At 57.0% G+C, this 15901-nt stretch overlaps 1 protein-coding gene across 4 annotated transcripts in view; it reads left to right on the top strand.

Annotated features, from left to right (window-relative positions):
* The window catches only part of TBC1D9B (TBC1 domain family member 9B), a 48805-nt gene extending 36709 nt beyond the window's left edge, over nt 1-12096 (top strand). The window contains exons 11-22 of one of the 4 annotated variants that reach the window (XM_040622633.1): nt 1140-1257; nt 2092-2377; nt 2733-2862; nt 2992-3090; nt 3830-3898; nt 5252-5492; nt 5869-5934; nt 7375-7446; nt 7686-7736; nt 9089-9148; nt 9668-9774; nt 10780-12096. In XM_040622633.1, coding sequence (XP_040478567.1) covers nt 1140-1257; nt 2092-2377; nt 2733-2862; nt 2992-3090; nt 3830-3898; nt 5252-5492; nt 5869-5934; nt 7375-7446; nt 7686-7736; nt 9089-9148; nt 9668-9774; nt 10780-11466 — 1986 coding nt within the window. In that variant the 3' untranslated portion in view covers nt 11467-12096. Of the gene's footprint in view, nt 1-1139; nt 1258-2091; nt 2378-2732; nt 2863-2991; nt 3091-3829; nt 3899-5251; nt 5493-5868; nt 5935-7374; nt 7447-7685; nt 7737-9085; nt 9149-9667; nt 9775-10779 lie in introns of all 4 variants that reach the window. The other 3 variants (XM_040622632.1, XM_040622635.1, XM_040622634.1) reach the window with 3 other exon arrangements.
* The last annotated feature ends 3805 nt before the right edge of the window (nt 12097-15901 follow it).

Raw genomic sequence — 15901 nt, 5'->3', positions numbered from 1 at the left:
CGTTGCTCACCTCAGCCCACGGCATGGATTGCCTTCTGCGTGCCCTGGTCTGGGTCCCAGAGCCCTGGATGGCTCAGCATGTGCAAACGTCTCCCCTGCTAATCCCCATCCTGCCCTCCGTCTCTGTGGGTTTGGCGCCTTCAGTGTCTCCTAGAAATGGAGCCGCACAGGGTTCGCCCTTTCGTGACCAGCTTACTGCATAGTGCAGCGTCCTCAGGGCTCATCCCCATTGGGTCCCGTGTCAGAACCGTACCCCACTCCGCGTGTATGCCACGCTCGGTCTGCCCGCGCGTCTGCCACTGGGCGCTGGCCTGGCCTGGCCTTCGGGCCCCCGTGAACAGCACCGCCCTGAGCGGTTCCCATCCCGTCCCTGCTTTCATTTCTGTTGCGTCCATACCCAGAAGTGACATTGCGGGACCGTATGGTGATTGGACCTTTAATTTTTTTTTTAATTTTGGAATCACCGTAGTGCTTTCCACCGCGGCAGCACCATTTCATGGCCCCCCAGCAGTGCACGAGGGGTCCACCTGCCCCGCATCCTCGCCACGCTGGCTTTCTGGTCTTTGGACAGTAGCCACCCTAGTGGCCTGACGTGGCATCTCACCGTGGTTTCCAGTTGCACTTGCGGCAGCATCTGATTTCCCGTCTGGGGGGCGTTTTCCCGGCCCAGCCCAAAGGCCTTCTCCTTCCCCAAGGCTGCGTCGGGCTTTCCAAGAAGCAAGGCGCCCCCTCAGAGGTCCCTTTCCATTCGGCCATGTCCTACGTGACCTGTTACCCGTGCAGGGAGAGTCCGTGTGCTGGCTTTAGAGAATTTTTAAGAGAAGCTCCACGGGGCTCACTTACACACCCGCCTGGCCCGTGTCACACCTCCAACACCAGAAACCACTCTGAAGAAGTGCCACACTTCTTCCCCTCGGCTTTCCAAGTGCCCGCTGGCCCGATGGGAGGAATCTGGCCGATGGTTTCCATCAAATTGGTTTCCTGCAAATGGCCTTTGGGCAGATTGCCTGGAGTTGGGTGGGACAGTTTGTCGGATTTGCTTGCAGAGTGAGGCCATGCAGGCCCCTTGGGGGGAGGGGGCGGTTTCACTCGGAGGGCCAGCTCCCAGAGCCTCCCCTTTGCCGTCTCTGTGCCCACAGGCCATGAACATCGTCACCTCCGTGCTTCTGCTGTACGGCAGCGAGGAGGAGGCCTTCTGGCTGCTGGTGGCCCTCTGCGAGCGCATGCTGCCTGACTATTACAACACCAGGGTGGTGGGTGAGTGCCGGAGGCCCCGCGGCTGGGGGGGCGGACCTCCCCGGGCCAGCCTCCACACCGAGCACATTGCACAGGCTGCAGACACTCGCGGTTCCCATTCCCCAGACGAGGCTGAGAAATCCCCACACAGCTAGAAGGGGGAGACCAAACACGGGCCGTCCTGCCCAGACTTCATGCGGCTCCCAGCACTTGCTGGCAGGGAGAGAAGATATTCCACATTCAGTGGTTTTCAGAAGTCAGCCTGGGGCCTCCGTTCTCACCCATCTAACTCTGCATGAGGCTTTTTATTATGCGAGATTTCCGACAGCGCAGCCAGAGCAGGTAGTGCAGCCCCGCGTACCTATCACCAGCCTCAGCGACTGCGGATGACAGCCCGTACAGTCTGAGTGATTAAGGGCAGATGCACTGGGAAACGTATTTAATTACATACATAACGGAGCCTGCTATTCTAAGATGTCCTTCCCCTGCCATTTGGTTTTGGGGAACCCCTCCTCGGGTCCTTTATAATCACACATCTGTTCACAAGCTTCAGGGCAGGACACATAGCCCCCAGCTAAGGCTCCTGCTTACTTCTGACACTTCTAGAAGGGAGAGATTTGTATATTCCCAAAAGCAAATCCAAGCACAGTGGGAGCAATCATTCTCACACAGTAGTTTGGACACCCTTGAAGGGAAACCCGCACACCGTTTCTGTCTCTTGTTCCCTCCAGCCCGTCCCTCCAGCCTTGCATGTGAGCAGAGCTGGCCGGGGATCAGGTGGGCTCCCTGTACCCACATGGGGGCCTGAGCCAGCGGCGTGGGCTTAGCGTTCAGACTCCTTCATCCTCTCCCTAGGGGCTCTGGTGGACCAAGGCATCTTTGAAGAGCTCACGAGAGACTTCCTGCCCCAGCTCTCTGAGAAGATGCAGGACCTGGGGGTGATCTCCAGCATCTCTCTCTCCTGGTTCCTGACCCTGTTCCTCAGCGTCATGCCCTTCGAGAGTGCTGTGGTCATCGTTGACTGCTTCTTCTATGAGGGCATCAAGGTGATCCTGCAGGTGGCCTTGGCCATCCTGGATGCCAACATGGAGCAGCTGCTGGGCTGCAGCGACGAGGGCGAGGCCATGACCGTCCTGGGCAGGTGACCGAGCCGGCCTCCCTCCTCCTGCCGGGCTGCTGGCCGGCACCACCATGGATGGCAGAGCCCGGGCCCTCACCAGCCCTGGGCACTCCTCGCTCAGCGTGCACTGATGTGCCCACTGAGCACACTCCAGGGTGGGGGGGCAGAAGAGAGCCTCCTTTCTGGTGCCTCTGCCCCGCCCCCAACCCCGCAGAGTCAGGGACTCCTCTCCCGCCCTCCTGGAGGATGCCCTGTCCTCAGCACACTCGCTTATTGATTGGGAGTCGAGCAAATTAGGCCTCTCCACACCTTTTGGTAGGTAAGAGATCCCCATTACCTGTGGGTAGTCCAGCCTTCTGTCCTTCGATCCCCACAGATACCTGGATAATGTGGTCAACAAACAGAGTGTTTCCCCTCCTATCCCACACCTCCATGCCCTGCTGACTAGTGGAGATGACCCGCCCACGGAAGTGGACATCTTTGACCTCCTGAAGGTGTCCTATGAGGTCAGCACCCTCTGGGGCTGTTTGGCGGGCCTGCCCCATCCGGGCATGTGGGTGTGGGCGGCCGTGGCCCCGGGCAGTTCTCAGCTCTGTGGTTCGGCCTTACCTCACTGAATCCCCTCTGGCCGGTAGAAATTCAGCAGCCTGAGGGCCGAGGACATTGAACAGATGCGGTTTAAACAGAGGCTGAAGGTGATCCAGTCCTTGGAGGACACAGCCAAGCGCAGCGTGGTATGGACGGGGCTGGGCTCCGATGGGTGCAGGTTGCTGAGGGGGGCAGAGGGCAGGGGCCATGACCCGAGCAGGCTGCTTCTGCCCACGGGCTGGGTGCAGAGCCCCTAGTGTTGCCTCATGTAGGACTGGAATCCGGGAGTGAAGGTGCAAATTTGAGGAAGTGGGAGGCGCCTGGTCACTGCGGAAAAACTCCTCTGACACCCCAGGGCCCAAAGGCCAGCATCATCCTACTGTGGGCTGAGCCCTCCAGCCTGGCTTCACCCCTGCCCCTGGGTAGCGACCCTCAGCCACCCTCCACCCACCCAGCCCACTGTGCCTCTACAAGCCTTTGTCCTCCCCAACTCTGGAGAGAGAATTTATGGGGAAGTTCTAGGACGCTTTCTAGAGGGCCAGTGCCAGAGTCTTTCCAAGGATCCAGACAGCAGTTGCTACATGACTGCCCCTCACCCTGTGTCCCTGACTGGGTGTTCAGGACAGAAAGCACCCCCCCCCCAGCGCACACCAAGAAGGAACTTGGAGAGTGTGGACTGCGTGGTGGGATGGGTAACCAGAGATAAGCGTGTGGTGCACACCTCCTTCCCTGAATGGTCCACACCTCCTTCCGTGAATGGACTGCCGTCGTGGGCTTGGCCAGCTGGCAACATCACGAGTGTGGCTTGTGTTAGCCTCCGTCCACATGCGGATTCTCTCAGAGACCTGGAACTTGAGAATCCATCCTGTTTCTCTTTCCTTCTAGGTCCGAGCTATACCTGGGGACATTGGTTTCTCAATTGAAGAGCTGGAGGACCTTTACGTGGTGTTTAAGGTAACAGCCAAGAGCAAGGGCAAGCCCCGTACCCCATCCTGGTCCCCTAAGTGCGTCCTCGGTCCGGCAACCTCCTGCCAGAGGAGAAATTGATTTTTTTTAAAGATTTTATTTGTTCGAGAGAGAGAAGAGAGAGCATGAGCAGGGAAGAGATGTAGAAGCAGGCTCCCCAAGAGCAGGGAGCCCGATGCAGGGCTTGATATCAGGACCCTGGGATTATGACCTGAGCTGAAGGCAGATGCTTAACCGACTGAGCCACCCAGGTGCCTCAAGAAATCAATTTAAAAGCATCCTCAAGGGGCGCCTGGGTGGCGCAGCGGTTAAGCATCTGCCTTCGGCTCAGGGCGTGATCCCGGCGTTATGGGATCGAGCCCCACGTCAGGCTCTTCCACTATGAGCCTGCTTCTTCCTCTCCCACTCCCCCTGCTTGTGTTCCCTCTCTCGCTGGCTGTCTCTATCTCTGTCGAATAAATAAAATCTTAAAAAAAAAAAAATCCTCAGATGTAGTTACCCCAAACTTCCTATGGTAGAATTTATTCCTTCATGGAATTTAGGCAGGACACTTTCTTAAGAAAGTGTCCAGAATATCCACTCAAGTCAGCTTACACAGGAGGGAATGCATTGGTTCATGTTACTGGAAAGTCTAGGAATTCACACCTTCAGGCATGGCTGGATCCAGGTGCTTAAACGTGCTGTCAAGCTCCCCTACCTTGCATGTCCTCTGAACTGCTCCTCCTAGAGAATGGCAGGACTGTTGTCCGCAGCTCCAGGGTCATCCTGTTCTCTCAGGGGAAAGAGCGTTTTCTTTCCAAGTGGTTTTAACAGAAAGTCCAGGGTTAATTGTTGGACTAACCCAGGTTAGGTGCTGCGGCTACAGGAGGGTGTTTATTGTTGAGCAAAATGTAGAACATGTGCCTGTCCCACGGCCTGAGGATGGGACAGCAGGGGCTGTCCCCAAAAATTTCAGGTGCTGTTAACAGAAGAAGGGGAACAGGTGTGAAGAGCAGGCAGAAACAGCTGAGTCCAGACCACCTGTTGTTGGTTCCCATCGGCCTCTGGTTTGGCACCCAGACCTGAGCCTGATGGTCAGCACGGTCCAGTCAGTGCCACCTCTCACCCACTGTGGCCTGCTGTGGCCGGCAGCCTTAGGCTGTGTGTCCGCTCCTGCGTCTGTCAACAAGAGGCTGATGGGGTGGGAGGTTCTGTGAGATGCTGTGTCGGGCCCAGCACTCCCCACCCCAGGACTCTGCAGACTTGGACAGAGGAGGAGGGAGGACACACTGAGCAGCCTGGCGGTCCTAAGCGCCCAGGCGCTGGGAGGCCCGGCTGTCTCACTAGGCTGTGCCCCTGCAGGCCAAGCACCTGGCAAGTCAGTACTGGGGTGGCAGCCGCCCCACAGCTGTGCGTCGGGACCCCAGCCTGCCCTACCTGGAGCAGTACCGCATTGACGCAAGCCAGTTCCGGGAGCTCTTCGCCAGCCTGACGCCCTGGGCCTGCGGCGCCCACACACCCGTCTTGGCGGGGCGCATGTTCCGGCTCCTGGACGAGAACAAGGACTCTCTGATCAACTTCAAGGAGTTTGTGACGGGGATGAGTGAGTAGCCCCAGGGCCCTTCCTGGAGAAGCCTCCAGATGCCAGCCTAGCCTGTCGTCCCATTGCAGCAGCACCCTGAGACAGAAAGGGCAGTTTTCCCACTGGGAACATGTGGGGATCCAGTGGGGTCCTCCCCTCCACTTCCCCTCCCTCGGGCCAGGGCTGCTCGGGGTGGGTCTGCCGACCCTGAGAAGGGCAAAGGTGTTCAGGGGCAAGTGGGAGGCCTGGGGCTCACCCCACGGACCCTTCCAGGAGAGTCAGGCTGTGAGGAGGGACACACCAGAACCCACTGGAAGGGGAGCGGCTCCACTGTGGACTGGCGGGGGGTGTTGGTGCCCTCTTGCCGGCAGGCCTGCTCACTGGCCTCCCTCCGCAGGTGGGATGTACCATGGAGACCTGACAGAGAAGCTCAAGGCACTCTACAAGCTGCACCTGCCCCCAGGTGAGAGCCTCCCCCCCTGCTCACCAGCAAGGGCCTCTCAGGTGTGGAGTTGGGGCTGCAGCGTCCCAAGGCCTCTGTGAGGTGCTGGGCCTCCACACCTGGGCAGCCTGGGGGCTCCACATCCTGACGGAAGGAGGCAGCTGGAGCCCTGGGGCAGAGGCATAACCTGAGACAGTGTCACTGAGGACTGAGCCTGGCTGAGGGGGACCCAGGTGGAGCACAGGGCAGCTCCCCTGGGGAGAGGGTCAGCCTGGGGGTGCTGCCTCGTTGTCCAGCCCTGTTGTACAACCATGAGCAGGGGCTGCTCTCCCTCGGCTTCTCTACGCTGTGCCTGAGCCTCCTGGGGACACTGACAGGCCACAGGGTGGGGAGAAGGGTGACTGGCAGCTGGTCCTAAGACAGGCCAGATCCTATCGTCTGTGGGTTCCCGCTATGTGGGCCCCGCTCACCCTGCCCAGCATGGAGAGTTCTCCAAGAAGAGGTTCCCTGGTTTTCACAAGGGGGAAACTGAGACTCAGGCTGGTGAGAATTCTAGCCGGGGGCGCTCTGGTCTGGGGTGGAGCCGCCCTGGGTCCCTGCTGCTGTTCTCGAACTGCCCCAGGGAGTCTGTGGCTGCGGCCAGTGGGCTGAATGGTTTTTAGAACACCGGTGCTGTATCCACTTCACGGGCCTGGAATGCATTTTTAAAGCTGCCCGGTGGGAGCACAGGTGTTCTCAGACTGGTTTTTCCCTGTAATTCAGCACGGAACATTGGCCTCAGGGAAGGTCGATGCCAGCCACTTTTGACTGTGCAGAGGGAAAGGCCTGGGTTGGGCAGATGCCACCAGGCCGGGGTCCTCCGGGTGAGGGCACGTGAGGCCACCTTCACCAACTCCCGAGACACCTGTGTCTGCCCTGCTCCATCCAGGGCTCCCGCAGCCCGCACCCTGCCACCTCCCCCAAGTGCCACCTGTTCAACCCCTGTCATCGCATCCCCATCCACACAGAGGAGAGAACGAGCCCCCCACAGAACCACATGGATCCGAAACCCTGCTAACGACTCCATCACAAAGAACGTACCAATGTGGAATGATGCCCACCACGCATGAAGCGAGAAGAGCAAGTCGCTTGTGCGTGGCTGGTCCCTGTGCGGCTGTCCGCAGGGGCCTAGCCCCCGCAGGATCCCCTGCACCCCGCCAGCGGGGCGGGCGGGAGGCTGGCCGTCCGCTGGACCCCCAGCTACCCTGACCAGGTGTTTAGATGGGCTGCGTGTGACATTCTCAAACACAGCGTGAAAGGCAAGGAAGGAACAATAGCTGGGATCCGCGGTCATCATTACCACTCTGACCGCACGCTGTGTCATGGGCCCTGGCAGCGGTGGGGCACGCCACGCGGGGAGCCGAGCCTCGGTGAGTCCCACTGTGTTCTCCTGCCCTCACTCACCTTTCTCTCTGAGCACAGCGCTGAGCCCGGAGGAGGCCGAGTCAGCCCTGGAAGCGACCCACTACTTCACCGAGGACAGCTCCTCAGAAGGTGAGCACCACTGGCCCCTGTGCTGTGGCCTCCGGCCTTGCCGCGGGGCAGTCGTGCTGTGGGGCCCACAGCGGTGGGCTTGGGGAGCGTACTATGTTGGGGAGCCGGGGGTGACGGCAACGGCCTCTCTCTGGGGAGGGCCCCCCGGGGTGTTCTCACTCCTGTTTCTCTTGTCTCTGCCTTCCTGGACCTTGGCCTCTCTCTTCCTCTCTCCTCCACTCCTCCGCTCTCCCTTCCAGCATCTCCTCTGGCCTCAGATCTGGACCTTTTCCTGCCCTGGGAGGCTCAAGGTCAGTCCCTGGGGGTCAGGGGCACCTGCTTTGTGCTGGGCTGCATCTGCCTGAGACCCCACCCCCACCCCGCGCTGGTCCCAGGGACGCCTCCTGTGTGCATGAGTCCCGAGGAGGACCCAGGGCCAAGCCGCAGCTTCCTGGGGAGGAGAGGGGCGGCCTCTGTGCTCGTTGAGGGGGGGGAGTAAATGAGGACGTGTGGCTCGGCACCAGGGCCTCAGCTCCCCGGCCGCACGCAGACAGTATGCCGTCGTCACACTCCTGGGAAAAAGTTCAGACGCCGTCATTGTAACAGTGTGAATGGACGAGCGGAGGTGCAGGGGGGTGGTGGATGCTCTCCCTGGAAGATGTTCTCATGGCCTACACAACTCTAACGTGAAGGAAGGATACATTCGTTGAGTGCCTTTTTGAAATCGTTTCTTGCTACATGTAAAGCCTTTCGGAGGCATCAGACCCGGGGTGATGGGCATTCCGGGCCTGGGGTTACCCGACCAAAACCCCAGCGTGTAAGTTCTCGTGGCAGACCGTACCCAAAAGAGAAATTAAACACAGTGTGTATCAAGATACCCAAGGCAGTCGTGCTGGTGGGGTCAGAAGGCCTAATTTGAACTTGATAGGAAGGCTGAGGACCTTGATTTCAGGTACACAAACCAGAGAAGCAGGTGGTCTTCTGTTACACTGAGTCTGGGAGAATCTCAGGCACTTCCGGCTTTCCCAGGGCTTGCAGTTGTACAGAGGCCTGTTCTCAGACCCCACGCAGCCCCAGACAGCAGGTCTCCCCTCGGCAGTGAGAAGCCTGAGCCCCAAGAGGCCCCCCGCCGCCAACAGCGCTGGGAGGCTTCCACCCACCACAGGTCCCCCGGTGGCCTTGCCGCCCACGGGTCCGGGAGAACTGGGCCGCCTGCTGCTCCCCACATTCATGGGCCCCACAGGGGACGGCATGGGCCAACTCCAGCAAATGCGTCACTTGAAGAAATACAGTGCCCGGCCCGGAATTCCTGTACATAAAATTCCTCATCAGTCAGTGTCGTGGTTGGCGGAAGGTTGAATTGATAATCAGGACTGCCCTCAGTTTGACCCTTTCCAACAGTCACTACAGAAATTAGTGCTCGGGCTTTTTCTCCATAACGCGCATCACTGCTCACTTCAACACTGCGGGCTGAGGCTTGCAGTCCTTTGGCAGAGAGGAAGGCGGGGCTGGTGGCGCTTTGGTTCCCTGTGCGCAGGTGAAGAACGTGAGTGGGCCCTGGGCTTCCGCAGCATCGGACCGGGCTGCTCGCAGGCCTCCGTGGTTTGCGGTCGTAATGCAAGAATGTTCCCTGTGTGCTTTCTCTTTTCCGGTTGTCCAGAAGCACTGCGGCAGGAAGAGCAAGAGGGAGGTGGAAATGAAGACATCCAGGAAAAAAGAGGAGGTACAGGCAGGCCCGTGTGCGCTGGTGCTGACTCAGATCCCGGGGGCGGTGGGGTCTGGGCCGTCCTCCCTCCCTCCCCCCCACCCAGGGAAGTCAGCTGCCCCAGGAAGCCACTCTCATCACCCCCAGGCCGGAATTTCTTGTAGCTGTAATACCACGGCCCCCAACCCTGTTGCCAGCTCCTTCCGGGGCACCTGCTTTCTGCCAGGACCCCTCTAGGTGTCCAGCCTCTCTCCCTCTCCTGCCAGCCTCTCTCCAACCTCCACGTCCCTCCTTCACCGTCTTGGGGGAGACAGGATGGGGCCCTTTTTATCAGCTCAGGCCTTACTTCAGCATAATAACTCAGGGGAGACATCCGAGTGTTCTGGAGTGTTCTTCACACCGCCACCTCTCCAAATACCGGGGTGTTTTGTAAAAGGGCCCCGGTAACCCCATGCCAGACAACACCAAAACCCACTGCCTGCTACCAGCCCGCAGCTCTCTCTCCCATTTGACAGATTTTTTTCTCCCAACTCACAGAGGAGAAGGGGACCAGCCCTCCCGACTATCGGCACTACCTTCGCATGTGGGCTAAAGAGAAAGAGGTTCAGAAGGAGACGATTAAGGATCTTCCCAAAATGAACCAGGTAGGCCCATTCCGAGCCCACAACAGACACTTCCAAGGCTGGGTTCCCCCCACCCAGCGGCTCCCCACCCTCCCTCCCAGCGTCCCCTGGAGGGCAGAAATTCTCCTGCCTACCTCCTGCACCTGCCAGTCAGACAGCAGTCAGGGAGATTCCAGAAGGACAGGAGGCCAGTTGCTTTGGGGCCTCCTCCTGGGTGGTGTCTCCTGGCGGTGACTCGTTCACATTTCATCCATGTCTATGCACCAGAGACGCAGTAGGGAAGGTTAGCCTCTGACACAGACTCACGCAACCCCCTTTACAAGACAGCCTCACAGCACTCCTGTTCCTCCCAGGCCCCCCCAGGTGCCCCCCCCCAGGGTGCCGTGCCCACACAGGTGCCGTGCCCACGCAGGCCTGCTCCACCCACGGCCCCTTGCTCAGTTGCTGGCCTCTGGGTCAGGAGCCCGGCATCTTGCCGAGGGTCTCGGAGCAGGGCCGCAGTCTGACCGTGGGCCTGCTCTGCCCAGTGGGGCACCCTGCAGTCTGGGCACTGTCTCCTCTGCGTCCTGAAGAATAGGGTCACCGTGGAGTGAGGCAGGAGGCCTGAGTGTGCGGAGTCAGACCTCCCCATCCCCTCAACGGACCCAGACTGAGCTTGCTTGTCCTCTTTCTCCATCTTGGTCAAAGAACACACGGAAGAAGCCCTTGTAGCCACTGGGCCTGGAAGGTCATGAGAGAACTGGGTCTGGCTCTGCCAGCAGTGTGGCTGTAGGGACAGGGAGGGGCTCCCAGTCACGGTCTGTGCTGAGAGAAAAGCAGCTGGAAGAGAAAGCTGTTCGAAGGCTGTGTGATACCGGTCAAGTCACTCCCCCTCTCTGTGCCTCCACGTCCCAGTCCGTGAAACGAGGCACAGGGCTGGAGAGCACGAACAAGACAAGGCAGCATTGGCAGTCTGGCTGACCCCAGGCCAGTCTGACCCATCTTTCCCCGTCTCCCTGACCTTTTCTCTGTGTCTCCCCTGAAAAGGAACAGTTCATCGAGCTGTGCAAGACCTTGTACAACATGTTCAGCGAGGACCCCATGGAGCAGGACTTGTATCACGCCATCGCCACAGTGGCAAGCCTACTGCTCCGCATCGGCGAGGTGGGGAAGAAGTTTTCCGCCCAGCCCGGCAGGAAGCCCAGGGATGGCGCCCCCGAGGAGGGCGAGCCACCAGCCCCCGACCCCGTGCAGGACCCAGCCCCGGAGCTTCAGCCTCCAGCTGCGGGTGACCCCCAGGCCAAAGCCGGGGGGGACACCCACCTCGGGAAAGCTCCACACGAGAGCCAGGTGGTGGGTGACGGGGGCGGTGGTGAGGGCCGGGGCTCCCCGTCCCAGCTGCTGTCCGACGATGAAACCAAAGACGACATGTCCATGTCCTCCTACTCGGTGGTCAGCACAGGCTCCCTGCAGTGCGAGGACCTGGCTGACGACACGGTGCTGGTGGGCGCGGAGGCCCGCAGCCCCCCGGCCCCCACCCGCTGCGGGGGCACCGTCGACACAGACTGGTGCATCTCCTTCGAGCAGATCTTGGCGTCTATCCTGACAGAGTCCGTTCTAGTGAACTTCTTTGAGAAGAGAGTGGACATTGGACTCAAGATCAAGGACCAAAAGAAGGTGGAGAGACAGTTCAGCACCTCCAGTGACCTCGAACAGTCTGGAGTTTCAGGCTGACGGGGACCTGGCCCGTCTCTCCTCCCCGCCCCCTCCCCCCTCTTGTTCTGTTTTCTCCCTCAGGATGCACCCCTCCTGTTCTCCCCAGATGCAGTGAGTTGTAAATGGAAAAAAGGCTCAACAGCCACAGTTGGGCCCAGACAGAGGCTCCCAGCCCTCTCTTCCTGCCTGCCTGGTGGGACCCACCTTGGTCCCTGTGTCGTGTCGGAGGCTGTCCGTCCTGGCCTGCTTGCTCAATGCCTCTGTGCCCCATTCCGTGGCCAGGCCACACAGCACCTTCCACTCCTGGGTAGGGGGGTCCTGCAGCTCAGTACTCCGGGGGGCTTTCCTGCTATTTGGCACCGGGCAGGGGATCCCATGCCCGTTGGGCATCAAGCTGGTGGGAACTTCAAGGTGCTCTCTAGGAGCTCTTGAGCCTGAGCCCCTGGCTGAGGGACAGGGGCAGAAAGAGTCCAGTGCACCGGGGCGGATGCCGTGCGGGCGTTACCCTAAGTGCTCCTCAGCTCGTCAGCCTCACCATTAACCTTAAAAGCACATCCCTCAGGTCCTGATAGATTTCCTTGTATTCATTTCAGTTGGCTGAAAATCACACTGTGCTCAATGCCTTAATAAACCCCCGAAAGAACTCAATACCAAACCGTGTACAGAGCCTTAATGTGGCCCCAGCTACTGCTTGGGCTTCTGGCTTCTTCCCAGGCAGGTGGGGGCCCAGGCCATGTTCCAGAGGTTCTGGGCACTTAGACCCCCACAGGGGTGGGGCTTCAAGGCCCCCAGGGAGAATGAGGACACAGGCGATGCTGATGCAGGCGGAATAGGGCTTGAGCTGACCTCTGCCAACCGGGGGAGTCCCAAGGTTCACAGGTAAAAACAGCCTGGTCCAGTGGGTGCAGGTGCGGGCCTGGGCATGGGCTGCAGCAAGCTCTTGGGTTCAGTAAGTTGTTGTGGGGCCACAGGTGACAGACGGAGCCATGAGCACCCGCCAGCTTTGCAGCAAGAGCTGATCATTAGTGTCTACCAGTCGCCCCTCTCCCCACCCCCACCACATGGGGCAGCTCTTCCACTGAAAGATCCATCAGAGGGATGTCTGGGTGGCTCAGTCGGTTCAGCGTCTGCCTTCGGCTCAGGTCATGATCCCAGGGTCCTGATATTGAGCCCCACATTGGTCTCCCTGCTCGGCGGGGAGCCTGCTTCTCCCTCTGCCTGCAGCTCCCCTTTTTTTTTTTTTTTTTTTTTTTTTTTTTTTTAAGTAGCCTCCCTGCCCAGCCTGGAGCCCAGTGTGGGGCTTGAACTCACAACACTGAGATCAAGAGCCTAGCTGAGATCAAGAGTCGGATGCTTAACCAACTGAGCCACCCAGAGGCCCCCGTTTTTGTTTTTGTTTTCATTTAATAGCTTTATTGAGGCATAAATTACATGTCATTAAAATTCACTCATTTTGATGAGTTATAATTTGATGGTTTTGAGTAAATTTATAGAGTTGTGTGACTGTCACCACAATGCAATTTTAGAACACTTCCATCACCTGAGAAAGACCCTCGTACCTACGTGCAGCCAATCCCCGTTCCCACCCCCAGCCCCAAGCAACCGCTAACCTACTTTCTATCTATAGATTTTATGGCTGGTTTTTTAAATAACAGTCTCCATGATTTTACCTTGTTCACAACTGCCGGGTCCCATCTCAATAAATGCAGCAAAACAACATCAAGGAAACTGAGTAACTGTTTGCTTTCTTAACAACAACAAAAAATGTCACTAATGTAATTTCCTTTCTAGCCGTTACACAGACTACATGCTTTGCCATAAAATAATTTCAAAGGGTTCATACCAGAAAGACCATATTCTTGGCCATAACGAAATTAAGTAAAGATATACGTAAAAATGCCACAAAGTTGGCACTTTTAAGTCTAAATTGTAATCAGATTTAAATAATTTGAAATTTGGGTGTTTTATATATCAAGTAGAAGTCTAAATGTGAGAATATGCCAAAGAAATTAAATAGAAGAATATAAAACAGGAATCTAGCCTTTCATATGATAAAAGAATATACAAAAATGTACAATAGTACTTTCATCTCTTAATCATTCAACCTGCGATGACATTCAGACTAATCACTAACACTAAAAAATAAATGGATGATACAAGTGAAGTTTTAAAAATATTTTTCTTCTGTAAGGAAATGTAATTGTATTTTCAAACTGCTCACCAAGTGGTGATGTACCAAACCACATCAATTTTATAATTCCCAAGAAAAGTATATGAATTTTTTAAAACTACATATCTATTGCAGGAAGGAAAAAATACAGAAAAGTAGAAAAATAATTTTTCCCAGTATTTAAGATTACTCAGTATTTTTGTGTTTATTTTTTTCTATATCTTTTTCAAACCTGAACCCATACCACCTATGACAAAAATTTAAGATTTTTAGAGAGAGCGCAGGGAGCAGGAGAGAAAGAATCTCACGTCGGCTCTGTGCTCACTGGATCTCACAGCGCGGGAGATCATGACCTGAGCCTAAATCGAGAGTCATACGCTTAACTGCTTCACCAACTGAGCCACCCCAGGCGCCCCATGAAATTTTTATTGTTCTTTTCATTAAGCATAAAGCATTCTTTTCAGATGCCTTCTGCATTTAGCCACAATAACTCAAACACGTGGAAATAAAGACCACCCAAATGAGAACAAGGACTATATATCTAGAGCTGGCTATAGAAAAGGAGTCAGCCTTTTGCTGACTTGCGTTTGGCAGAGACTCAAAGGTAGAGGAGTGGGAAAGCCTTAGCGTGAAGAGGAGTGGGAAAGCCTTAGCGTGAAAACAAGGGAAGCCTTCAGGTGCGCTCTGACTGGAGGCTGTTGGCCTGGAAGGGAAAGCTGGCTGACTAGAAGGGTGTCTTTCGTGCTGGTGTGAGGAGCATAAGCCGCTTTCTCTGGTTGGTCCTGAGACGAAGAGGGAAGTGCAAAATATAGGGAAATTGGTAGTCATTGACCAAGTCCTGTCTGCTCTTAAGATTGTAGTTCGGCTTTGGGGGTTTGGGGGTTGGTTGCTATAGAGGCTGTCATATGTGGTCTGGTCACACTCCCTTTGTAAATTCAGCCTCTCATACATTTTTTTAAAGATTTTATTTGAGAGAGCACACAAGAAAGTGAGCGGGGGCGGGGGGGGCAGAAGAAAAGGGGGGCTCGATCCCAGGACCCCAGGATCATGACCTGAGAAGTCAGACGCTTAACTGACCCACCCAGGCAGCCCTCCAACATTTTTTAAACTACTTTGTTTTTTTTTCCTAATATATGCTATCATGCAAAATTGGAAAATAAAAACAATTTTAAGTCATCTATAACCATAACCTTTCCCACCCCCCCCCCCCGTCCCTGGAAATAAATAATGCCTAATTGAAATTACGTACTCTTTGTAACTTCTTTGATTTCTATCAATACACATGCCAGCATTTGCACGTCAAGCTCAGATTTTCCGTAATGGACCTGCATGATGGCCCATTTTGAGTTACAGTAAGCAACCATTCTTCAGCACATCTATTTCCATTTTCCTATTAAACGTCAGTGAACACTCGTATATAAATAAATCTGGGTGAGTCAGATTATTTTCTTAGCGTAGGGGTAATTGCCAGATCGTTTTCCATTATGGTTTTTCCATTTTACCCTTCCACCAGAATCCTGTAAGGGTTCCTCTCACCGCATCTTGTCAGGACCGGGCGTTCTAATTCTAACAAGATGGTTTACGTGATGGGCACGTGGAGCGTCTCCGCGGGCTGGCGGGCTGGCGTTAGTTAGGGTCCCAGTACGGCTGGGACAGAAGGGGTCCTGCCCCTCCACCTTCCAGAGTGGGTCGCGGTGGGGCTTTCTCGGGGGGCGGGGGCTGCAGGAGGGGCTGGTTTCTTTCACAGCAGCTTCCCGTCTCCGCCTCGCTCTCCGGGAAGCGTGGGGCTGGGGAGCCACCCTCCCGGGATCCCCGGTTCCGCAGCCCTCGGGGATCAGGCTCACAGGTTACTAAAGGGCCCCTCCGCCCAGAGGCCCCGCAAACTCCAAGCCCGGAGCCCCAGGGGCTCCGCCGGAGCGGGGAGGAGCCCTCCCGCTCCCTGTCTGCGACTAGAAGCAGCAGCCTTTTGGCCGCACCGGGAGCAACGGCTGGAGGCCCTGCCCTTGCAACTTCCATCTTCCCAGCGAGCCCCAGCGGAGACGCGGGCTTAGAAAAAGACCGGCGCCGGCCCGGTCCAGACCGCGAGTCGGAGACCTAGCTGACGCAAACCCCAAACAACGCCCGACCCGGCTGCAGGCCGAGGGCCTGAACCCGCCGTCACAGGAACCCCAGCTGACCGCCGAGAGGCTCGGCGGACTAGAGAAGCTGGAACGCGTTGGGGGGGGCGGAGCTGGGGCGGGCTGAAGCGCAGAGCGCACGCGCACGCGCGGCGGCGGCGCCGGC

The sequence above is a fragment of the Ursus maritimus genome, unplaced genomic scaffold (genome assembly GCF_017311325.1).
Source record: "Ursus maritimus isolate PB19 unplaced genomic scaffold, ASM1731132v1 scaffold_5, whole genome shotgun sequence".
NCBI lineage: Eukaryota > Metazoa > Chordata > Mammalia > Carnivora > Ursidae > Ursus > Ursus maritimus.
Note: the sequence above shows the minus strand (reverse complement) of the source record. Positions and strands in the feature narration are given on the sequence as shown.